The sequence below is a fragment of the Coturnix japonica genome, chromosome 10 (assembly GCF_054131305.1).
Source record: "Coturnix japonica strain WE chromosome 10, WE-NBRP24, whole genome shotgun sequence".
In the NCBI taxonomy this organism is placed as follows: domain Eukaryota; kingdom Metazoa; phylum Chordata; class Aves; order Galliformes; family Phasianidae; genus Coturnix; species Coturnix japonica.
In genome coordinates this window covers 9,016,300-9,042,695 of record NC_140672.1, presented here as the reverse complement: position 1 = coordinate 9,042,695, position 26,396 = coordinate 9,016,300, and the positions used below count along the sequence as shown (strand labels likewise).

At 41.8% G+C, this 26,396-nt stretch overlaps 1 protein-coding gene and 1 long non-coding RNA gene across 2 annotated transcripts in view; one reads left to right on the top strand and one right to left on the bottom strand.

Moving 5' to 3' along the window:
* Positions 1–26,396, top strand: part of LOC146759253 (cytosolic carboxypeptidase 4-like) — a 203,896-nt gene that overhangs the window by 152,134 nt on the left and 25,366 nt on the right. The window contains exon 6 of the mRNA XM_085510194.1: positions 21,653–21,819. Coding sequence (XP_085366320.1) covers positions 21,653–21,819 — 167 coding nt within the window. The remainder of the gene's footprint in view (positions 1–21,652; positions 21,820–26,396) is intronic.
* LOC146759254 (uncharacterized) lies at positions 17,026–20,786 on the bottom strand. Its single transcript, XR_014932245.1, has 3 exons — positions 20,494–20,786; positions 20,232–20,323; positions 17,026–19,081 (listed from the first exon to the last, which is right to left on the bottom strand). It is a non-coding gene; the product is annotated as an uncharacterized LOC146759254 (long non-coding RNA).

Here is a 26,396-nt window from a genome sequence, read left to right as displayed (position 1 = left end):
GAGAGCATCACATGATTGGAAATCCATCTGGTCCCCTGATATTTTGTTCCAGGGATCAGAAAGTGCTAAATATTATTTCCTTGTACGAATTTGAATTCGTCTGCCTGCTATTTTCAGATGTACTCTAGTTTTTTCTCTGTTGGTTTAAAGAGAGATTTAGTAACTTGCAGGTTCTTCTCTTAAAAATACTTACAATGCAACCAAGTTACCTTTCTGTTTTGATAATTAATTAAAACAGGCTGAATTCTATAATAGTTTGTATGAGAATGTGCAGGTAAGTACCTCTGAATTAGCTAAAGGAGCAAGTGGAAAGTCCTGTGCTAAACCACATTAAGCCACATGTCAACACTCTGAATCAGAATTAAGGTGGCCTTAATTAAATTTGGCTTAACTCATTTCCAAAGTAAATTAAACCAAACTGAATTGCAAACACTTTAATTCTGAATAACGGAGGAGAAATATGTGTTTCTGAATGTGATAAACTTACAGATGAAAGAGGTTGCTTGTGCTGGGTAATCTATGAGGCAGAGAAGGCAATATGTTTAGACATGATATTTCTGGAGCTTCATGGCTTATCTTTAGGTAAGAGGCTCTGTTGTATACCACATATGGATGACAAAGAGAAACCTGCTATATTCTAATTTTTGTCCAAGGAAGAAATTTTTGATGCATGTGATGCCAGATGGTGGCTATCTGCAAGTGAAGATGCATGGTCAGAAAAGAGAAATTACAGCACACAGCCTATGGAAATGCAGACATTAGGGACAATTAAAAAGTGATTCACATACATACTATAAGTGGGGACAGATGAGAGGTGAACGAGCTGAAGACAGTAGAGATCAAAGAAGTTGTTGGCTACTCATAGTTGTGAGAGAAGGAGAATTTGGAGACATCCAAGTGCTGATGTTTTGCAGTATTTCTTTTACTCTCAGACACTCAAGACAGGCAGCTTCTGGAGTATAGAATATTAATCTTTGATGAATAGCTGCTGAAGTGAGACAAGGAATCGTTAAAATATTTTCAACCAAGTAATTATCATAAGCGAGTTCCACTTAGAAAAATGGACAAAGGAATAAACAAGTGTAAGTGTGATTTGGCGTCACACTTTCTTCTTAAAGCAAACAAATATGATACCAAGAGGAGCTTAGATGATGCATGTGGAAATGAGTGCAGTTGTGTGTCATGGGATACGTACGGTTCTTGGTGAAAAGGAAAGATGTATTATTGTTATTATCTAACAACTTTTTAGAGCTGAAATTGAGAGAAGGAAGAAAAGATGGAAAGGTAATGGTTGTGTAAATGATGGATAAACCGAACTGCTTTCCAGTGGTCATAGAGGAGAGTGGTCATAGAGACTTCTGTCTAGGTGTTATGTACCTGAGATTTTGTGTAGGCAGCAGTAAATTCTATTACAGATTCCGAACATTACAGATGATTATTTTCTAGTACAAAAGATGTTGTATCCAATATAGCTCTATTCTGGACCACACTATGATAGGAAAGGGTGAAATAATCTTCGGTGTGAGAGTTGGTGGTTACCTAGACACCAGTGATCATGACCCAATTACGTTTAATAAGGGCAGAGCGCATCATTTCTATTAACATGTGTTCATGTATGTTTTTCCCTTAATATGGGATAATAGTCCAGGACTGAGGATGTATTATAAATAAAGCAGACCACAAGAGGAAGAAAAAAAAGATTACGGAGGTATTATAAATTTTAAAACCAATGTTTTTAAAATAGATTCTGTTACATATCCCAAAAAAAGCTTAATCAAGAATTGAGAACACATTTGTTTAAAACCCATCTTGGTATAATAGTAAAGAGAAGGTGATAATTAGAGCATAGAGGACAGTGAATCATAACACTGATGAAGAATCTATGTAATAGATGGATTGTCAAGAGGTGGATTTCACTTCTTTTAGTCTGTTTCCTTTTTGCCAGTACTAATTGTTTACTAGAGATTCTGACAGATACGAGTAAACAGTGGTAGAGGCCATTTACCTAATCATGATCAAGATATTCTGAGGTGAAAAATGCATAGGTTAATTCTCTGTGAACAAAAGAAAAAGGGGAAAAAGGGTATCAGCCAAAGTAATGTAGGAATTAGATGTGGGAAGCTAAGAAAGTAACTGAAAATTCATGGCAATTGCTACTAAAGACAGTAAAAAAGAATTCAATGCAATGACTGGAAAAGAAAAAGCTATTCTTCTTATGACGTCTGATCAGAAATGTAACCTAAAACCCAAGGAGTTCTTTCTGAGAAGAGCCGCCTGAAGCCTGGTGTACTTCACAATTAAGTTCTGCCTTGGATTAAATAAGTTTTTCCCAAAGTATTCCTAACCAAATCTCTTACTGCGTGCCACCTCTTCTTGGCTATTGCGAAAAGTTTCCTTTGGTGGTGCTGGAAGTAGCAGGTGAACTTACACAAGAATATTGAATCAGAGATTCACTCAGAAACAAAATGAGAAAGGCGATTTTCAATGAGTTTGAAAACGATATTGCAAATGAGTCTGTGAGAGGAGTACAGCTACATACAATGGGAATAAAAAGCCCTGAAACACTGTCCATTTTGCAGTAGCTTATTCCTGGTAGAGATGACTTCTTTTACTAAGTAGGGTTTTAAGTATGTGTATGTTTTTGCCACATGATCAGAAGGACGGTTAGCATCTCAGTGGGAAGTATTCCTTTAAAAGCTGATGGCCAGCAGGCTACAAGTGGAAAGACTTGTTCTGACTTGGAGATAAATATAAAATGCTGTTAGCTTGTGAGGGAGCTGAGAATTGAATTAAGTAGTTTATTTGATTTGAAATGCTAATTCTGTGTGAAAACAATGGAGGACCAGCACTTGTTAAGATATTTCCTCTGCCGCTTTCTTTTTCTGTTATATTATGCCTTCAATTCCATTGTATTATTGTCTGTCTTGTGTTCTTTTTCCCAGCATTGAGAAGTAATAGAGTTGGATCTGACTTGTCATCTGGGTTGGGGAGAATGGGCTGTACAGCCATGTTGTGATGGCCCAGGGCATGCATGCATGCATCGCCAATTGGCAGTGATGGGAAAAAGGGAGACAGTTCTGTAACGCAGCATAAACACGCTTGAGCAACACAATACCTTGCTCACAACCTTCAGATGTTCTGCACCTGGGTGAACAGGCACCTAAAGTCAACACCGTGGCCAATACTACTGCTTTCCACCAAAGATGAAAGCACTGGATGAGCTATGTGATGGGCTTTATGTTCCCTGCAGTCTGATGGCGCATAGGAAGTTTGCAGCAGGCAGCTGGACACCATTTTCCCAGTGACCTTTTGCGAGCAGCCCTCTTGTCTTTTCTAGTGAGGGAGAATGAAGTAAATGGAGTCTGAAAACAGCTCAGACTGGCTCTGAAATAGTGACCGAAAGGTCGCTTTTCTGATCAAGCCATTGTCTTTGGTGATTGGAAGGGCTTCCAGAGGTCAAAGTGCTGAAGTTTTTCTAAATCAGGAATGCTTTCATGAGCCCCCGTGTGCACTGAAATGGCTGGAATTTCTGCTGGTTCATCAGTTGTAGGTAAATGTATTACATAGGCTGAATATCTGCAGCAAGCTACAGCACTGGTTCTGTGGTTTCATGTTTTTGATCATCCCTCGCTCACATCAAATCCTTTAATTTGTGAAGCCTGATGTATGATTATGCTGGGAGTGATATTAAATGTCAGCTTTGAAAATGGGCCTTGTCACGACTAATACGAAATTCACTCCTGTTGTTAATTTAATGAGATAGAGTGACATGCATCATACATTTATTAAATGACGATAATTATATTTATATTAATGCCAATCTCTGCCCAGGAGAGATTCAGGCCTGGCGTAATGGGACGTGTTCATAATGCAGAAGATCTCTGAATATAGATACAGTGAGAAACTCAGGACTGTAAAACCAAGGCCATGTTGTAGGCTGAGACCGAGTAGCTCTGAGATGCTTGGACAGCATTTTGGGTGGGTGAGGCTGTGAGCTTTGATGGAGGTACATGATTAGAGCTCGTGTCAGACCAACAGCTTTTTGGTTATTCCACATGCTGCAGGATTGGTTGAAATTCATTGAGGTATTGACTTGCTCTTAAATGTAATGCATTTGTATGTTCATTCCCTTTAAAAGGTCAACGAAGCAACTTGACAATTTTTAAAGGTAGCCTGCTGTGTCTGAAGTATATTTAGTTTCATGCTGTCTTCTCTGCAGGATATGATATCGAGTTGTTCTGGTGTTATACCGAGCATGTTGTGCATCGTTATGTAGACAAGATCATTGCTCAGACCTAGGAAACAAATAAGAATTGAATTTTTTTTCCGAATCTTTTTTTTTGTACAATTATGTTGTTTTAGGAAAATGGCCCTCGGTTATTGCTCTGGTTTCTTCTATCTGGTTGCATCAATTTCCTGGGAATAAACCAGATTTCTGGGACAGCGGCAGCTCTGCTTGTTGCAGGAGGCAAGAGCAGCCACTACTGAATTCAGTAGCTCCTGTCTGTTGCTTATGCTGATAGTGTCCACTTCTCCTACGCTGCATACTGATGTGTCCCCTGTCTTCACTCTTCTTGTCTGTCACTATAAACAGAGGGGAACAAAGTTGACAGTGTTGGATTGAAGGGCTGTAAGTGGTTATTGATTCCCAGCCTTCTCGCATGCATAGAGGTAGGGTATGTGTTAGAATACAGACACGAGCACACAAGTGGCAATGGCATGTTACTGCCACTGAGTTATGGGATGTGCATAATTGTTCTTTTCAATGCAGTAGCTAGGGGAACATCTGTATGCACACTAGAGGATGTGTTTGTGTGCTGCACTTGGAAGAAGTTGTGCCCAAAGATGTTTGTATGCATGCATTTATTTCTGGTTTTAGGCAGAACACAAAAGGTGTGCAACTGACATGCATATTTATTGCTTTAAATACATGTCTGTATTTTGTGCATCTATGCATAGCACATGTGGCTACCTTAAGGTCTATATTTTCTACGTACAGCTAGAATTATGTTGTGCTGTGTGTCATTCCTCTGTCGTATGACACTGTTTCATGGCTGTCAGTGGAAAGAGAAAAAGGAAGGGATGCATAACTCACCCTTTTGGCCAAACCATTCTTGCAAAGCACTTGTGGGAGCCTGGATTATCTCGTGAAGGGGAAAGGAAGTTCATTTCTAAATGAAAACTGAAAAGAAAAGGTACACAGCAATGATGAAGTTCAGGTTTCATTAGCTTTTGATGTCTGTTCACAGGAAAAAAATCCTGTGAGGTGACCTTTTAATAAATGCAAAGCTAGGTGGGAAATCTGTCCTTCAGTTCCTTTGCATTTGTAACTAATTAAAGGTGTGGAGTGTGGTGTATAGGATTGCAATGAAGCCTGATGTCAGGCAGCACACTCGCAGTGCTGGGGTCTATGGATGTGTGCCTTGCTGTCCTGTGGGCTTCCACGTGCAGAGGAGATGGATGTCTTCTAAGGCTGTTTCGCATCTCCTCTTCTAGCTGAGATTGGAGCAGAAGGGTAAGGTGGGCTCCTCACACTGCGCAGCTCAGTTCTTACATGTATTGACACAAAGGGTGCTAAGGTGGTGGAAAGCAAAACAAAGCAGGCAATTGCTGTCAGTACAGGCTGTCTAAGCTGGTGTGACCTACTGCATTGTAAAGTGAGGGGAAGTGCCTTATTCCTTGTAAAGTATTTTCACTTCTGTTCATCCAGTGTTCATCAAGGTGTTGGAAGGAACGCAGCACATGTTCCTTGACTCTTCTACAGCTTTTTAGTAATATCTTTCTCAGCGTAGGTGTTGCAGAAATTAAACCAATCTGGTTACGTTTTGTGGCATAGGAAGACAGGATAAGCAAGGTTTGCCACAGCAGTGGGTGTTAGAGAAGCTGCTGACAGAAAGCAGAAAAGATAACAGACAGAAGTCAAGTCAGCTTCCATTTAAATACCTTCAACCTCTTGATTCAGAGATACAGTGTGTAAATGGTGAATTGTTTGTCATGTTTTTGATACTCACTGCTTCTGGACAGACATTTGATCTCAGGGTATTCAGGTAACGTTTTAGTGTCTGCCCTTAGTTGGTGTAGCATGAATGATGTCTTCTGTGAATTCATTGGTAGAGAGGAGGAGGAATATTAGCAGAATTTTCTGTGTCTTTTTGGAATAATCTTTAGTGATGCTCTCTGGAAGAGAAAACCTTAGATTTCTGAGTCTGTGTGAAAACATTCAGAGATGAGGGACAGCCCAAAGAGGTGTTGGTTTCATACTGATAAGATCTGGTGTGTTACATGCTGACATGCATCATAAGAATGAGTAGCACCTGACACTTCTGGGCTCACTCCAGATATATAAATGCAGTCCACTTAAGGCCAGGTTGCCTTTGCTTGAGATTCTGACTGGTTGGAATAAATGGGAGTGAAATTTTGTTTATTTCATGTACATTTAATAACACACATTTCAATCCCCAAGGTGCTTCATCAAGTACCCTACTCTTCTCAGTCAGTTCCCCTGATTTCACATGAGGATGTACAGCTGTGATAAGCTGAACTGAATGTGAGGTCTCATAACTCTACAATTTAAACAGTAAGAAGCTTCCAGAAAGGCCAAATCAGTCACTGAAGACCTTCTTTTTAAGACAACCAGAGCAGTCCCAATACAAATCATGTTTTACCCATATTATTTCTGTGTCCGTGTTACAGAGACTTGGCACAAGCCCCAAATACATCTCATTTATATATACACGCTTGACATTAACTGGAAGGGGGAGACTGTGGAAGTGGAGAAAAGACTCATAAAACCTTTAATTCTTGCAATGGCACGTTGGCACTTTTGTGTGCCACAGCTCAGCTACTTGTTGTATAGAGAGAACTCAGCCTATAGGACTGTGTAGGATTTGCATCCTGTTTAGAGGGGAAAGCCAGCAGCAGAGTGCATGGAGAGTACATGCCTATGGTTTTTGAAATACACATTAAATGAGTGTTTGTTCCGCTGGGCTGGGTTTGTGCAGTTAGTATTCGTGGGTGCAAACTACAGACTGTGGAAGACTACAATATAAACATGAATGTGGATACACGTGGGTGTGGAAGACAGTCCAATGCATGTTCAAGTGTGCACCAGTGTGTCTGATGAACGTGTAACTTTAATTGTGTCTTTATGGATGGTTGTTGTTTGTTGTAATGCTAGAGTCTTAGAAATGTGTCCCTGTACATCTGTGATCATGTAAATGTGTGTGTATGCACAGATCTATATAAATGCCTGATGAGAAGTGCTCAGGGTTTCCAAGTAGGAGATAACACAGTGTACCAAAATCAGCGGGAAACTCCAGTGCATTCACATTCAGCCATCATTTTGTTCTAAGAAAATGGGGATTTTCCTTCATGAAAGAAGAGGCACAAGTGCAAAAGGGCTTTTGTGGCACTGACTGTGCAGCTGATTGTCAATCTGAGACGGAGGACTTTCCATACGTGCCTTTTTCTTTCACTTACCCTCACAGATGTGACCTCTGGAAAGAAAAGCTAATAAAGCCTTTTTCCCCCCACAGAGAAACACACATAAGAGCTTGGCAGAAACTGCCATTTCTTCAAAGTCATGTCTAACAATTTTTCCACCAGCACCAGCTCTTCCTTTTAGTCTCTGAAAAGAAGGCTTGCCAGTAAAAGTCCAGAAATAACTTCTCTCACTAGAACCCGTGTTTGCCAACAATAGCTAAGGAAAGGGAATCTATTTTTGTATCTGGATTGTAGTGTGAGATAGTTCTGGTGGCCTAATCTAGTTGTGGTTTAGGATGTTGTAATCTCTGTATTGAGGTATATGGGAGAAAAATAGTATGTGTGCCTCTTCTGAGAAAAGAATTAGGGTCAGTGCTAGCAGTAGGAGAAATTGAGATAATACCAGATAGTCTCTGTTTGGCAGCCAAGGCCAAGTCTCACTGTCTCCAAGCAAGGTAAGCAGACCAGGCTTCTGAAGAGTACTTGGATTCAGCCACGAGTCCACATTATTAGGCAAGTCCATGGTAGTGTAGCAGATCCAAAGTGAAAACACACGTTAGTAATTCAGGGTGATGTTTGTGGGATCAAACAGCTCAGAAACCACTTGGCAGGTCCACAGTGACAAGGTGATGCTGGGAAGTCAGTTCTGTGAGTCAGAGTCTCACCATAGGGTACACCATATACACACCATAGGGTGTGCTCAGGTAAAAGCATGTAAGCGTTGCTACAGGAGCTACAGACCTGCAGTTTTACAGCAGAGCCCTAAGCTGAAGTGGGGCTCTTAGAATAGGTAGAGGGTATGGGTAAATGCCCCAGGCGGGTCTGGCTGAGGACCTTTATGGCCTGTTAGTGCTTTCAGAGCTCTGAAAGAATGATTCATTTCACCATCAGAGTATCATGTCTGGGTTGTCTCTGTTCTGTATCAGAACTGTGGAACAGCTGCTAAAAATAAACCTTAGAAAATCTATTCCAGACTTTATACGAGACCCTGTCTGTGTTGAGCAGGAGATCTGGGGTTCATTCAGACAAGTATCTGAAAACCTCACAACCAGCTGGGTGTACTCAACATGTGTGTTAGCTGTTCTGAGTTTTGTAACTTAAGCTATTAATTTAAGGCTTCTGTTCACTCTGACTAGCTAAGATCCTGACAGGGACTTTAATTCACAGGCATAAAGCTCTGACAGTCTCTGCTTCTAACTGCCATAATGGACAAACTTGATGGGCAAATGCGTTTGTTATTTTTCTTAGGAGACAAAAACTGATTCAGGTATTCAGTTGCTGTGATAATAGCTATTCTAATAGAAGCAGACGTCTCCTAGTGTTGTTTCTATCTCTTGCCAATCTTGAGCTTCACCACTCTCCTGAATGTGTAGCTTTTTAGTCCTTCTATTTACTGAAGGTCTGTAGTTGTACACTGCCTTTCTGAGAGAGCTCAGATTCCACTTGTCTGTCCCTAGTGGGCAGGATAGAAGGTACTCCCCTCCCATATGTTCAGGGGCACAACTGCATCTGCAGAGCTTTGAGGTTCTTTGTCAGAGAGTAGTGCTTGCTAGTTACTCTAGAAGCTGCAGGTGACCCAAAACACTGAGCAAGGGACTCCACACTCTCTACGAGTGTGGGATTGGCAGCACATCTGCCTGATAGAAGGTCTTTATCTCACAAGAAAAGAGAGAAGAGGGAAGCAACTGCTGCCGTGATCTCTGCAGCTGCCTGTCATCCTGCCTGAGTGAGTTTGATGTGGTGCTGTTGCTTCTTTACAGAAAAAGACGCAAGTTATTTTAAGACACTCTTATTATTTTTCTTATTTTTAGGAAATCTTAATCTTTTAAAATATGGCAGGATCTCGAATTAGATGCTTCAAACAATTTTGCTTCCAGCAGTGAGGGGTGAAGTGTAGGAGGTAAAGAGAACTGTGGGTTACCTCCCCATCTCTGCTGATGTCCTTCACTAGGTGCCCTTCACTAGGTCACTCCTCCTCTGATTCAGCATCCCTGTTGGCAGCTTGCAGTACTGCTCTCCTATCTCCCAGAGGATATCCTGCGATTAATTGAGGGATGTATCTAAATCGCTTTAGCATGCAAGCCAAAAGTCATCGGGGACAAAGCTGTTACTAGGGCAGGAATAAAGGTCAGACCCTTGCTGACATGGTTGTCTTGATTAATTACTACACTAATCTCTATAACTCCTCTTCAGCAATATAATTTGGCCTCATCCCTTGCTTGTTTGTTGGTTGTTGTGGTTTTTTTTCCTTCCATTTTCTGCAACTTAGTGGTGAGAGAATTACTGAATAAACCCACATGGAAAATGCTACTTCTCTCTTTCCCACCTCTTGGCCAAACCTATGCCTCATTCCCCCTTAGTGTCCTGGGGGAATGTGTCTTAGTGTCCTGGGCAGCCTTAGCTGGTGGGGGCAACCAGCCCATGGCAGACAGTTGGAACTCTGTGATCTTTAAGGACCCTTCCAACCTAAGCTAAGAATCTATAATTCCACGATTCTTAGGGATTTGAGGAGTGATAGACAATTACTTGAATTACTAGGAACATGATGCATGGAACTGGCAAAATCAGTTCATTTGATACTATTTTCCTGCAGCTTTTTTTATGTAGAAAAGTACGAGGTCGGTGCAAGAAATCCTTAGCATCCCTGTTCTCTGGGTGAAGTGTATTGAAGGGCTGAGCAGCCAACCATGGCTGAGGGCAGGAGGTGCTGGTAGTTTGGATTCTGCGACTAATACAGCTCTGGGGCTCATTGTTTTGGGACAAACACTTTTGAACACAGAGACTGTGCAGAGTCCATTAAGGATCACCAGCAGCATCAGAAGAAGATACAGAGGGGCTTGGAGAGGAGCAGAAGGCAGACTGAGTGAACGTGTGTAGTGAAGGGTAGTGAACCGAACCTGCTTTGGATGAACAAGAGGGAAGATTCCCTCCAGGTTACTGCCCAGTGGGAAATCAAAGAAATGAAGAAAATCACTCCGTGTTTCCTATTCAGCTCCTCATTCGGATCTGTTGTATTTTCCACTCCTCTGTGATTACGTCCGTGTCTCAGTCAGGTATTGTTTTCTGCTTGAGTTGGGAATGTTCCCTAAAGCTGTTCCGAGTGCGCAATACTCTCTCATTCTCTTTCCCAGGCCAATTTTGGAGTGAATTTTGGCAGATTACACAAGTGCAGAGTGTTTACTGTCCTGTCTTACATCATCATTTTCCCGTATCGTTTATTTTTCCTTTGACAGATTTTTAACACTGCCAGTCTAATATGCATCAGAGATTGTCGAGTATTACCATAATGCAGTGTATTGTGGGTAATCCCATGCAAATTGTTCTGTGGAAAGTCATGCTAAATTATCTTCTTGGGGGGAGAAAGAAAAAGGCTTTTGCTTTCATTTATTTTAACCGTTTGTTCTTTGGATTTCAGAGCAGCTGCCAGTGGCAATGATTTAGAACAGTTGTTTGACACTCGGCACCATGTGAGGCGATGCTCCTCCTCAAAAGACATGGTGCTAAATGCATGGCGTTGTGTACTGTGCTAGGTTTATTGTATACGTGTCTCCAGTGTTCACATTTAAAACGTTGGTAGGTTGTCTAAGGAAAACTCTGAGTGTATGTTGGGTTGGCACAGTGAAGGTAGGCATTGCCAATTTTTCCAGCTCCATTGTATGAACATATTGAGGAAATACCAGTTCTTGTGAGCCTGAAGTGCATCAGATGTCTCTTGGAAGAGGCAGATCTGATCATACACGCTCTTGTTTTCTTTTTTTCTTTATTATCAAGGTCATTTGCTTGTAAACTGGCTGCTTTGTTCTTTCTGAGGTCCATATTACTTCCCCAAACCGAGACAGTAATCCTCCTTCTGGATGGAACACTTGATTGTAGTAGAAATGATTGCAGTGTCACAAACAGAGGATTATCGTTTTAAGTGGAAATCATAAAAACAGGTTGAAAAAGACTTCTAAGAAAGAGGCAGCTTGTTCTTATGCAAATTTTCTCAGGTAGTACAGCTGCAAGATAAGAAGTCTTGAAAGCCTATAATCTGGAGTCAGCATCTTCTCTGTTAATACAGGTTTGCTTGCGTCACACTGTGAACGGTCAGTAGGTCTCCAAAGACTCAGAGAAACTTAGTTTATTCTTCTGAGGCCTACATGTCTTTCTCTTTTTGCATGATGCTCTGGAGGTTGAGGCATTACTCAGCTGCTGTGCATTTGCTTCTGGCTGGTCTCCTCTGAAAAAGACAAAGTGGAAATATTCATTGCAGAACAAGAGGAAATATAAGCTGCTTTTGTGTGAGTCACATCAGTTATCCCACTTGATAGAGATAGTTGCCTCCCCCTCACCCTACTTCTGTCTCTCTGATCTTGTTTCCCTTTCTTCAGTCTGTTCCTTACAGCCTTCAAACACCTGATTTCTTTTTCTCTTTCTTTCCAAAAGCACAGTAAGTGGAGAAGTTAAAGTAAGCCTTTGCTGGTGGGATTATAAGAGCAGTAAAGGCTTATAGGTGGTTTGAAGAAGTTTGTGTCTAATTGACACTCATCCTTGGTAAACAAGTCCAAACGTCTGAGCTCATGCTGCTGGTAGGTTCCTTGTGGGCAAGCAACAGGGGCTCATATCTGCTGTAATAATGTAGAATATTCAGTTTTGATCTCTGTTGTTTTTGTTTGCTGGTTCCTTTCTTTTGATACTAATCGTATTCTCAGCCAAAAGAGTGGTTTAAAAAAACCCCATCAGCCATCAGACTACTTGTACCAGCGGACATCTGGGTTGGCAATAAAGTGAGCCTTTGGACTCCGCAGACCTATAAATCCTGGTTAGCAGCTGGTGGCAACTGTTTCACCTGGAGGAACTTATCTTGATGTCTGGCATCTGGTTGTGTGGTCTGTATTCCCAAGACCCTTCACAGGATGTCCCTCCTAACCCAACCTTCTTGTAAAAAGATCATTCTTTCTCCCTGGGCCTTTTGGTAAAATACGTCTGTTAAGGTAACTTTCTGACATATTCAAGCTGCAAGAAGCATCCTGTATCAGAATAATTATGCTAACACCCATTAGAACACAGCCAACAAGCCCCTTCTTTGTACTCCCATCCTTCACCTTCAAAGGGAGCAGTTACCAGGCTGGATTCCTCACCAAACAGTGTGTCTCTTTCCTCTCTGATCTGAACTGGGCACGTATGCCTTTTGTGCTTTCCTGTGTATCCTTGGCTTGGGAAATCAATGGTTCCTTTGTTGCTTTAGAAGTGCTAATACAATGAATTCTGGAATTGTAGTTGCTTACTGTCACTGATCACTTGGAAGTGTGTTAGGTGGGGAAACCAGCTTTGGCAGCTGGCTGAAGATAACCAAAGAGAACTTGTGAAATGAAAAAAGATAGAAAATTGACATGAGGAATCCTTCATAATATAGGGGAAAAGGCGCAGTGTAAGGGGACAGCCATACAATATATATGAAATTTGAGAAACGAGAAAGGAAGGCTCAGAGCTGCAGATGGCTCTGTGCCCTTACCTCTCACTCATGAGTCTCTTTATGAAGACGTGTTTAAAGTAAATGTTTAAGGAGACCAACAAAGAGAAGGTCTTGGGCTGATCTGTGAATATGTGCATGGCAATTTAACTGCAGGAGCTGGCGTGTGGCGTGGCCCAGGCAAGGGGACTGCCATCGGGTAGAAGTTTTGCTCTGGTGCCAATGGAAGCAGGAGTCAGAGGAAATGAGGGATTTAGTATAGAACAGACTTAGATCTGGAAAAAAGAAGCATGCTCCAAGGCATAATCAAAAGGCTCTGGAAGGAAACAGTGGACCCTCAGGACTGGAATAATAAGGAATTGTGAAGGCTGAGATTTGGATGCATGCTGGAGCTATTTATGCTGTCCTGGGGCCACAGGCATGTTGGCAGAGCTGGTAGGCAGCCAGGACAGGCACAGAGCAGAATGCTGTGGGACCACTCTGGCTGTTTTATGCAGGAAGACAATGTCTGCACGTTATCTGTCGGTGTTATTTTATATTCAACCAAGGCTACAACACACAGAATCAGTAAACCTCAGGTTTTATTGCTGTAAGAGTTATAAGGGAACAAAGGAACTGAAGATTCAAACTGGTAAAATCATTAATAATGGCCAGTGGGGTAGATAGCAGACATCTCAAACATGCTAAACAATGTGCTCATTCTGATTCCTTATGTTTTAAAATTTACTCCAGAGGTTGAGAACCACCAAAAAAAGAAAAAACCTACGAGAAACACAAGGGCAGGGAAGCACAGTGACTGAGTTAATTGCCTTGATGGCATGAGTGAAGGGAGATGCAGTATACAAAGTTTGTCATTTGTTAAGACTCATATTTAAGTGAGCAGCATTGGTGGACATCCTAGTTAAGTCAGAACTAAGGAGAAGAGAGTTTCCCTCACCCAAAAGAAATCCCAAAGGGATTGGAGTTTTGGGGTGAGGCACAAAAGGGTCATTTGTATAGTGAAAATCTACTTAAAAGTCTGGAAAAATAGGTGGGATGTATTAATCATCACTGGGGTGGGAAGAAATGGATAGTAAGGTGACTCCAGCTACCACTCTGTTTTGGTCTGTATTTCTTTAATGACTGAGAAATGAGGAGAACAGTAAAATGCTAAGATTTACTGTTTGCAGCTGATATGAATTATACAGTAGGAAGGAGGACAGCAAGACTGTGGTTACGGGAATGGAAGATAAAATACAGACGGTGGCGGGGTAAAGCATGTTTGAAGGAATAGTTTAAAGCATTCAAACACATGGTTGGGTTCTGAATTAGCTCTGACTGTTCAGGAAAACATAAGTAGCGATTAGAAAGACAGCTCAATAAAGATATCTGTGCCATGTGCAGCAGCAACAATAAAGAAGAAAGTGAGTAAGATGCTTGTGTATGTGAGAAAATGTAGGCTTGGAAGATGCTATAATATCCCTATAGACGTGAATGGTAGTACCTCCTTTGGACTGCTTTGTCTGTTATGAGTTATTTTCTTTGTAAGGCAAAAGAGATAATGAAAGGGGGGGCTAGAGGAAGCACACAGTGGCCTGGAAGGCAGATTCGATATGGGAGAGTATTAGTGATACTTGAGCTATTGAGAGAGAAAGGGAAAGAGTGCAGAGAGCTCAGCAGTAACACTCAGCACTGTGCTGGGGAGAGGCTTCACAGTGATGTGGATATTTGGTGGCAGCATAGCAGGAAGCAAACTCGCCACCCCATTAAATTCCACTCCATGTAACGTTGCTATCAGGCCAACATGCAGCTTTGCCGGTCTGCTTGTGTCTGTAATGTGCTAGCATGGGAACAGAGCACCAGAGATCCTGTGGGGCAGACAGCTATCAGGCTGGAGCATGCTGTGATGTCTGGGTCATGCTGTGCTGGCTTCTTTCTAAATGCACTCTAGTGCCTAAATCATTATGTTGGTGCAAAAGTGATACCATGATCCATCATGGGGTCTTATTTTGTATGGGGAAGAAAAGCGTACTAGTGTTGCTGTGTCATTTTGGTCAATACATATTTTCATCACCTCTGGGATGGGCAGAATGGCATATGTTTTATCAGAGTAAGAGGGAAAGGCTTCAAAGCTTTCTATATTGCAGATTATAGTATAGTGAATTTCAAAATAAAATCTACTTTGTAATTTCCCAGTAACTATAAATACTTGCTCTGCTTTAAAGCCACACAGAAAAATAACAAGGTGTTGTGTAACATAGAACAATATGGAGGGCATTTCATGAAAAGATACAATTGGTTCTTTATATAACACATAATTAACCAGGAGAACCTGATAGTGAATGACATTATGGAGACAAATACTGTACTAAGAATGTTCAAAACAGGTTAGACGCTTTCTGAATAGCATCTGTATTTACGTTAGCCAGAATAAACATCATAAATCCTTTTGTTGCCAAGCATGTGGTGATCACCAGCCAGGATTAGGAAGTTATTTAACTCCCACGGTGAAATATGGCCAAATGAGTTAAACTCATAGCTGAAAATGCTTGGGTGGGCCTGGAGTCTGCTCACTTTTCTGTATGCTGAAGTTATTCATACAAGCAGAGAAGTGGAAGTAGAGAGGGAGGAAAAGTGATCCAGGGATTAAACTGCCAATTTAGGACTTGCAAAAATTCAACTTCTTGCTTTCCCAGACTGCTTTTATGAGCTAATTCATTTGACACAGACTCTCAGATGTACTTAGAGCTCCACCTCACATTTAATCTTCAGGCACCTCAGGCTATAACCTGGCTGTGACTTGTTCCAGGTTCCATAGAGTTCACACAGCAGAAGGTGTACGAGTGAGAGAAAGCCGTGGGTAGACTACAGATGAATGTTGAAGGCACAGTCAGATGGGGTAACAGCAGTTAACCTGTTGCCAGTACTGGAACCTGCATTAAAGACAGAAATGTTCTTGAACAAAGCACTTGGTTGTCACCAGTGTAAAGTAGTTTTCTTTTCTTACACTGCCCCAGAATCACTGTATGACCTTGAACAGTTTCCCCATTTCTTCTTCTTGTCTGCCAAGTAGGAGAGTTAATTATCTGGAGCACTATTTGTTTTCTTTCAAGAATTAGCACTTATTTTTTCTATTTATTTTCTGTTTTGTTGTTGTTGTTGTTTTTCCTGACAAACAAACAATGACAACAACAAAAACATACTGACAATTCCCACTACTTTTGTTCTTTGCCCTCTGGACCTTCTTTATGGCTCATCTACGTTGGTTTTGCTTTCTATTTTTGTCCATCTTTTATTCCTGATTCAGCCACTTTTCACAGTTATGCCCCACATAAATGTATGCATTGGTCCCAGTGATACCCAAGAAGTGATCTGGCAAAACTGGACCTTCTGGTACCATGTACTACCTTCCATCTCAGGAAGCAATGCGAAAGAGGTGCACCAGCATCCAGCAAGTATGGAAGCATTCCATACCCAACCACTACTGCTCTGTGTGAGTGTGCAGTCTCTGGGGGAGGGTGATGAGAATATATCCCCATCTTTATGCTTACTTTGGTTGGCTATCTATGCTATCTGAATAAGTAGAACTTGACAACCAGTTTTACCATTTGCTAAATCCTCAGTTCTCTTACAAACAGGCCTTTCAGGCCTCTTTCTGCTCTCTGATCTGCTTTCCTCCATCCCTTGAACAATCTAGCCTGTAGCATCTTTAGCCAGGGAAAGAGTCCGTTTGAATGACAAATCAATAACCCATCTTGTGACGAAACAAAGAAGTTTGCTCAGTCCCAGCTGAATCAGAGCATCAGCTAAATTCAGCAGATTTTCAGGGAGGGTTGACAGCAAGCTGGGCCTTGTTTCCTCACCTAGTAGCCAAAGTACTGAGGAAAGCGAGGATGGGCATTCATAACGAAGCACACCTCTCCAACAGTGAGATGGGGATTGAGGTTTCCATTAGTTTTCCTCTTGTTATCATTCCTCCACATCAGCATCCACTGACCTCAACCACCCCTCCCTCTTTCTCATCCTTTTATCTCCCCAGTCCTTTTATCTTCTTTCTTTAACTCAACCCCTCTCATCTTTCTAGAAATTCAAGCTACCCAATTTTTTTTCTCCATCTTCAGCCTTTTCTGCTTGCTTAATCCCTTTGAAATCTTTTGGCCCAAATTTCTATCCCCTAAACTTTGTCTGTTTAGAATGTCATACCTACTGCTTAGGGATCTCTGGGCCATGAGAAAAACTGGCTTGTTCCCTACTGTCCTCATCTCAATAGCTGGTTCCCCATTGTGCATCAGCATGTTTTCTTTCACAGGGGTTTAAAGGACACTATCTTTTGGGGCTGGCCCAGGCTAAAATTTCATCTGCAGGCACCAAATGTTTCATTCAGCTGTGTGGTTTGTCCTGTGCAGCCTCGAAGTAGTTTCTATTAGTATTCCAATGGAGAGCTCACTGATGGAATTAGTGGGAAACCAGACTGCCAATTTATTTATACCCAGCCTTAGGGCATAACCATTGTGCATGTGTAAAGCTGTTGAGATGCAGAGTATACTCTGCATGTGTGTGTGTATGTGTTGACTGGAAGTAAGTTTGCAGGGAAAAATATTGCCTCAAGGATTGAACAGTGCCCAAAAGTGACCGTACTGTGTGCCAAAGATCCCTTTTCTCTGAACGCAAGAGAAAAATGATGGCTCTGAAATCTGTTGTCTACTTGTGTTTATTAATATCTTTCAACTCCAGTTTAACTGCAGCTCTTGTTACCCTGGTGGAGAGAGAAAATTCTAATTTAACTTCTGGAGTCCTTCCACCTTCAACAATATCTGTGTTATGAAACTATCGCTGCCTTTGGCTTGTGGGGTTGTTTAAAGCATATGAGTAATGAATAACGAAGTTTTCCCATTACATTGTCTCTTAGCCTGTGATGTGTTTTTAGGTAAATTGAGAGACGTTGGAAGCATTTAGTTGTGAATATATAGTTGATGCATCAGTGCTGAATGCGAATGAACTCTTTTTCCGGTATAATTTCATCAACTTTCATTAGGAGAATTTTTATTGCCATTATCTTGGCCAAATGATAAATCACGGAATAGCTTTCTTATTTTTCCCCCTCCTTCCGTGTTTCCTATTACTGTGACACAGTGTCATTTAGGAGATGCAGATGAACACCTCACTGCCCTGTTATGATAAAAACAGTTTGGGCAGAGAACAAATGTACTGGTTTAACTAGACCAAGAGCTAATAGGTTGTGTTCATTTAATTCATCTGATTAGCCATGTTGAGTTCCTCTGGAATGTTTCTTCCCACCAAATCATATATACAGATACATCCAGATATTAGAGCATGGTGATGTCTCTTACCATACTGTCTGCTGTGGTATGAAAAAATGAGAAGAGATTAGCAAATAATGTCTAGTTCCATTATTCTTTATAACAGCCAGGAAACTATAAACCTGTTATCCTTTAACATTATGTCTTCAAAAGACATGCATGAGGGGGCCCAGGGGACCAGTGGGCATATTTGTATTGCGCAGCAATGTGTGTATTGAGCCAATGCTGATCCAGACTGGCACTTTCATGTTATGAAGAGCAGAAACTATGCAAAGATATGAGCTGATCATCAAAGAAGAATACCTTTGTTAGCATATCCATGAGGCTAAACTAATTAAGACTGATGATCTTGTCTGCAGCTTTCTGGTACAGTTTTCTGATTCAGACTTTGCTTAGATTTTGCTGGCTTGGAAGACTGCACTGCACTCCGCTTCTCATACAGATGCCTCCAGAGGAGGATGGAGCCATGTAGGATTGTGATGGGGAAAGATAGGGTCTCTGAGAGTTCAGGACATTGCAGAGGACCTGATGGCAGGTAGAACAGCTTCCTCCTGCATGGTAGTGGCAAACAGGTTATATATTGTCACTGTGAGTAGAAACAATCCAGCTTGACTGCTGTGGAGCTTCTTAACCAAAATCAAAAGTTCACCACTTCTCTTTCTTTATCTCTTGTAGAATTTCAAGAATTTCAAGCAAGGCAGGAGGGGCTGGTTTCTACCCAGAGCACCAGCTCTTGGCACTGCTGGCAGATATCATTAATGCTGTTAGTTTGATGCATCAGTTCTGTCAGCATCTTCACTTTAATGGTAGTCACCAATGCAGCTCCAGCTCCTGCCTCTGCTGAGAGCTGAGGAAGAAGAGGGAGAGCATTGTCTGAGTTGGAAAATAAAAGACTGCCTGTGTTTGAAGTGAATTAAATGTGTTAACTTGTAATGTTCTAGCTGAGGTTTCCAGCTGTTATTCCCGAGCTGTCTGTTCTCGAAGCAATATGGGTCCATCATAAAGCAGCTAACTTCAGAGCATGAGCACTTACTGTCTGAGCCTTCTCAGGTGTATTATACTTTTATTATTATTATTTCTCTGTTCATAGTTTCCTAAGGCCTCTTCATATCCTGAATAAAACCCTGGGGAATTGTAAGCCCACAGGCTGAGTTTTAGCACTGTCACTATTCGCATCTCCTGGATTGATAGGTATTTAGTGTGCTGCCTGGATCCTGGAAACAGGACCCTAAGATACACCCCAGGGAAAGCCCCAAGATGTTCCTTGTATTTTTTACCCCTGAGAGAATAATTCCTTTGCTGTGGAAGTGACTTATTTTTGCTCAGAAATGTCACCATTTCCACCTGCCAATTGTAACTGCCACACTAAAATGTCTTCTGAAGTAAAATAATGGAAGTGAGGAATCTATGTAGAGCTGCTAGGCCCTCGTTGTTTTGTATTAATGACCATTGGTTCCTCTAAGCCTCTTCATCTATTTTCTTCCCATTATTAATAATTACTATAGTTCATTGCACCTGGCTCTTACTTAGCAAAGCTTGCAGTGATTAGGATGGGAGAAGAAATGGTGTTAGAGATTTGCTGACTGCTTTAAAGATATTTAAGAGACTTTCTGAGAGCAGAAGTCAGATCTCCAGAGTCCTTTGTCTACGCCTGGCAGGGAGGCTCTGTTTTCTCATATTGTTTGTGTGCTCTTCTAGGCACGTCCTCTGCTTATCTAGCTGTCCAACCACTCAGTATATGTACAAGCTCAAAATAATGCATTATTTGTTCATTATTCATTATTATAATTACCTATTCATATTTATTCATATAGTTTGAGAAAACAAGCAGAATTTCAATGTGGTTACTATAGGAAAATGTGTTTGTTATCAGATAGGGCTGCTTTAATGTTAGATTTTATTTGTACATGCTGGACTTGCTGGAGTTGAAGTGAAGGCATTCGCCTTGTAAGACATTTTGTGGCCTCTAACAAACATGAACCAAAAAAAAGCATTACAAGGGAGCTGTAGATGGTCACTTGGGAAGCCTCTTTTTTCCATCCACCTCCATGCTGTTGGCTCCCAATTTCTCTCAGCTGTGCAGAAGATCCTAGAGAAATTATAAGTGCAACCTTACATAGGAAACATAAACAAATTAAAGAAGGCAAAACAAAACTAACTACTAAGAAACAGGAGACTGGAGCTCAGCCCCCTGTTATCAGTTACTGGTATATTATATATATATAATATATAATATATATAATATATGGGCTCTGTTACCTGTAAGATGTGCAGTAACAAACACCGAGTGAAGGGTCAAGAGCAGGCCATGCTGGTGTGGAGCACACACTGTGCTTGTGGCTGGTGCCAGGGCTGTGAGCACGGACTTATGGCAGTTGCTAAGGAAACAGTCTTGGAAATGGGATTGGAGTTCTTGTCAGAAGGTTGGCTGCAGAAATGGTTTGTGCTTCAAAAGCACACGGGGCTGATACTGACAAAGGCTGCAATTGTTCAGCAATTGATTCAACCCCTGGTGTGATAGCATTAAGGAGTAACACATGATGTGATCACTAAATGCCAAAGATGAGGGATTTTGCAGTTTCTTTGGGTTATTTTCGGTGACTCTTTTGTGGTTTTGGAGGTTTTTTTTGGTCTCTTGCCATCTCACTGCTTGTGAGAAACTACCAGTAATTACACCGGATTACTCCTATGTAGGCCCTTGATGTGTTACTTTTTTGTTGGGTCTTTATTTTTTTAAGTAGTGAAAAAGCATGCACAGACAATTCAAAGTCAGGGCTCTTCCATGTGAGGATCCACAGCTTGAAGGAGTCCTCTTGGAAAGGTGATGTTGATAATCCCAGTCCTGTTTTTGCATTTCTTTGCCTGCACGTCCCTACTAGAGACATAGGCTTTTAATACACTGAGAAATTCCTCAGAGTTATTTGTTATTTTGCAATTACTTTGTAATTGATTTTCTTAAAAAGCAATTCATAACTTGTTAAAGATGTTCCCTCCTTCCCCTCTTCACTGTTTTTTCTCTAATCTCTGCCACTGTCCAGTATTTACAGTCATAAAACCTATTTGTTTCCCATTGCTTAGGGAGATGACGCTTCTAGAGAGAGAAAAAAGATGAGACCTAATGATTTGTAAGAGTGTATTTAGTCAGATCCTCTTGGGGTATGAGTCTAATTTGTACAGTGACAACTTCAGTGTAAGTAACCAGAGCAGTTACACTACTTGCCTCTGTTGCCTCTGTAAAATAGAAGCTATTTTAGAATAGATCCTGTAGAACAAATGCTATCATTGAATTCATGATTGACTGTATGGGAACCTGAATGAGGTGATACTGTAATACTAAGAGCTGTCCTTCTGAAAAACAGTCTCCCAACACCTGCGCTTTGTACACTCAGCAATGAAACTTCCTCCTTTTTTCCACCAGGGCCTGCAGCTGGGAACTCAAGAGCTGGAGGAGATGGGAAGCAAGTTTTGCCTTGCTCTGCTCATTCTGCACCTCAAATCCTTGCCCTGCAGCAAGAAGGTGATGGCTCAGGCAGCGCTACTCCTAGATCTGGAGGAAGAGATAACAATAACAGACCGGGCACAAAGGTCAGTGACAGTTTCCTTACAAATTTCATTTTCCTCTCAAAATATTACTTGAGCATATGGATGGCACTGTCTCAGTGAATTCATCAACAGGAAACTGAAGTTTCAGGTGATACTCTGTCCACCTCAGATCTCCTCTGTGGAGTCAATCTCCTACAGGGAAGATGTTCTCTAGGTGAAGGACTTTGATGGTATGATTTAGAAACAGTATGCCTGATTCTGCAAGGATTCGCACAGTCATTCCTCTTTTCCTCACAGCATTGTATCCTACAGACATATGAAGCATAGGTTTGTGATTTTTGGTGCGTGTGATGAAGTCATTATCCAAACAACCATATGGGAGGTGTTTTTTCCTAATTGCAAAATTCATTTCTTAGCTTCCTGTGTTCAATGGGATGTATGCAAGTGAGGTTGCCTCATATGTGGGGAATTTGGCCTGGGTAAAGGTCAGAATATGGGATGCTTCAGCTGTGATGAAGCAGAAATGTATGTGCTCTTTCTAAACCATGCTATTCCTAGTTCTACATGCAAGCACTTACTCTTGCAATATTGTTTTTCCAAGACAAATGGAGGAAAAAATAACTGAGTGATGTGATATGATTTGAAGTTCCCAGTGGGTTTGTTATCAAAGAGTGCTTCCAGCTTCATCAATGAAAAGCCAATTTTTTCTGTTGCAGAAATGCCCCCATAATTTACAGCAAACTTCCAGTCTTCCCCCTGCAGGAATACTTAACTGACATTCGCACCACCTGTTCCTCATGCCTGAAACCATTCTTACAAGCTTGTTCGTGGTTTTTAATGTTTATGGGGAACAATGAAAAAAAGAGAACTAAAATATAGAGACATTCCTTTTGTATAGCTGTGCTCACTTGTACATATGAACACATAAATGAAGCAATTAACATGTATCCTAAATGGTTTCAGTACTGGGGACAGCCATCCGAGAAATCGTTGGTGTCTCATTAGAGAGAGCTACTGAAGCCTGGCCAGGTGGATGAATTTGAGATATAAATCAGATTTTCCAATTCTGAATTAGAGCTGGAGGAGTTTTTGCATGAAAGTAACTTCAGGGAAGGAAAATATTGAACTCTGACTTGTCCCAGACACTGAAAATAAGTTGGTCATACCAACTCCATGAGCACTTTCTCTCATTTGTGTGGTTTTCCATTACCTTTTTCTTTGGTTGGTTTCATGTTAGTGAGCATTCATTTCATTTTTCCTGATGTTGTGTGGGCGATGAACCTTTACCAATATAGCAGCTCTCTAATGACAAATACTTTTAAAGAAGTTAAGAATTAAAGAAAAATCCCTTACCTTGTACAGCTCTGTCATGGTTTTGTAATTTTGTAATTTTGCTATCAGTATTCCACATCATAACATCATGTCAAGTATGGATACTTCTGTTGAATGTGCAGTCCACAGAAGAAGACTACATATCCCAGAGAACAACAGGAGTGACAATAAGTCACGGGACCAGGACTCTATATAATCTCGTTCCCAGGCTGGAGTGCCCTCCTTCTTCTCTCGAACTTCTCGGAGAGTGGGAAGCGTTCCAGCCGTGTCGCCTAGAGTTCACAGTAGGCCTCTCGGTTTTCGGAGACTCTCTCTCTCTGTTTCGTTCGATTTTGTTAGCCTTAATTATATTATATTGTGTTATCTTGTATTTCGATATCATATTTAGTAAAATAAGTTTTTCCTCCTTAGATTGTCGCTGTTTTATCCCACTCCCCTTTTCCCCCTCCTTTCCGGGCCCCGGGGGGGGGCGTGGGGTGGCTTCCCCTGTCACGGGCATAGGTAAATCTAAGTAACCCGTGACAGATTTTTTGGTGGAGAATGCGGGCATAGAGCTTTTTAGCTTTTAGAACAACTCTCTCTTTGCTCTTAAAGAGCTTCGTTACGGGAGTGTTCGGAGTGTTATCTTTCCGTAGCTGCTCACGGAGAACGTGACCTTGAAATACCAGACAAATTGTCAACATTAAGGGCTGCTGCACATTCTCAGCATTGCTATCTAACTTTTGTGTAGAAAACAAAGGGATTTCTTTCTCCCTTAGAGCAAAGCTAGCTAGCTCTGACTTTTACAGAGCCTGCCAGCTATGAATCCACTCTTCATCCCAGTTGCTCTGTTTAAGGGATTGAAAGCAATTATGATCTTCTTAAAGTATTGGTCAACTATTAACACCATAATTTGGTGTTGTGGAATTGTGCAGATATATAGCCTAATAAGGTGGATACTGATGGAGACACCTGCCTGGTACTTTTACGAGATGTGGTATGGTCAGAATTTTGGCATCTACACCTCAGATGGAATTGTGAATCTTACTAACACTTGCATCCCAGATGGAACAGGCAATTTTACAAATACTTGCATCCCAGATGGAACAGGCAATTTTACAAACACCACCATGTTTAATTCATTGTACAGGCTAAAAAAACCCTTTTTATTTAGGTTGTACTCTCAGATTTCCACACGCTTTTCAGTAACTGAGATAGGGTTCATACTTGCATTCATGTTATCACTATCAATGCATGCATATATGTTCCTATGCATTCGTTCTATGCGGAAGTCTCCTCCAGAACCAGAGAATGATGACTGGCAGGGAATATGGAAAGGTTTAGGAAAAGTCTTAGAAGCATGGGGACCCGCAGTGTCATGGGATTTCACTCTTGAACACCTAAGGGACCCTAAGAAATTAAGTGAGTATTTGGGTCAGAGATCTAAGGAGGTAAACCTTATGTGGGGTTTGGCTTATGCATACCGTGCTTTGTATCATACTATTCTGGAGAGAGAGAGTTTCCGATCTGAGATTCAAGCCCAAGTTAATTCTGATCAGTCACAGGAGGCATCAGTAGCAATATCAGTTGCCCCTGTGGAAGGCAAGAAATGGAAACGGGTGTCCACGCGTCTAGAACGAAAAGAAGGAGAAGCACAGGGGGGGGCAGCAGAAGACCCAGGTGCCGGGCATGGAGCAGTACCGAAAAAAGCAAAGGCAAAAACCAAGAGGCATGAAGAAGAGACTGATGATGAGGAGGAAATCACCTATTGTCGACCTCTGAAGCTGACTGAAATCCAAGGCTCAAGAAAGGAGTTCACACGGCGTCAAGATGAAGGTATCCTTGCTTGGTTGCTTCGCTGCTGGGACAACGGGGCCAACAGCTTGTCTCTAGATGGTAATGAAGCTCGCCAACTAGGAAGCATTGCCCAAGATGCAGGTATCGACAGAGGGATTAGCAGATGTTCGGATGGAGCTGCTACTCTCTGGTTGCGGCTGTTAGAAGCCGTGAGAGAAAGGTACCCCTATAAGGATGCTTTGAAGCCTAAATTTGATAGTTGGAATACCGTCCAAAAAGGTATTCAGCGCCTGAGGGAATTGGCCATGGCGAAAATGTTGTACAGCCCTGATCCAAGCGAACTTGACCCTGAGAGAGTGAGAGCCGATCCTGACATGTGGCAGAAAATCACAAGTACAGCACCAGAGAGAATTGCACAGTCATTGGTATCAGGATCTAAAGGATTCGTGGACAGATGGCCCCGAGTTGTTGAGCTGATTATAATGCTTCAAACCATCGATCAGCAGCTCCCCCAACTGCATGCCGCAGTTTCTGCCATCTCACGGCTAGAAAACCGAGTAGATGAAATGTGCAAGAAATTGTTTCCATCAACTAATTGTAATGATCCCGTAATAGTATCAGAAACAACTGATGAAGGTCAATCCTCGTACGGGCCACCAGGTCTAATGAAGGATCTGATCAAACTAGTCCAGTCCTACTCCCCACCTGCATCATCAAAAGTCTCAGCTGTTAAACGCACACGCTTCCCAGCTCGAGCAAAGAACAACAGTACGATTGCACCGCGTGTTTCCATGTGGCGCTACCTATGTGACCGTGGAGAAGACATGAGGAAGTGGCATGATCAGCCCACGTCTGCACTACGAGCACGGGTGAAAGAACTACTAGACATACCAACCACCAGTGGAGTTGCTCCAGTCATCACAGGTAACCAATAGAGGGGCCCTGCCCTCAGTCAGGGGAGGGAAAGGGATAATAGAGTTTATTGGACTGTGTGGATTCGATGGCCTGGCACATCAGAACCACAGGAATATAAGGCGCTGGTGGATACCGGTGCACAGTGCACCCTAATGCCCTCCAGTCATGAAGGGACAGAATCAATCCATATTTCTGGAGTGACTGGGGGCTCTCAAGAATTGACTGTGCTGGAGGCTGAAATAAGCCTCACTGGCAAAGACTGGCAAAAACATCCTATTGTGACTGGCCCAGGGGCTCCATGTATACTGGGTATTGATTACCTCAGAAGGGGGCATTTCAAGGATCCTAAGGGGTATCGATGGGCCTTTGGGATAGCTGCTGTAGACATGGACAACATTAAGCAGCTGTCTGTTTTGCCTGGCCTGTCAGAGGACCCGTCTGTTGTGGGGCTGCTACGAGTAAAAGAGCAGCAGGTACCGATTGCTACAAAGACAGTGCACAGACGGCAGTATCGCACCAACAGGGATTCCTTGCTCCCCATTCATGATTTGATTCGCCAGTTGGAGAATCAGGGAGTGATCAGTAAAACTCACTCA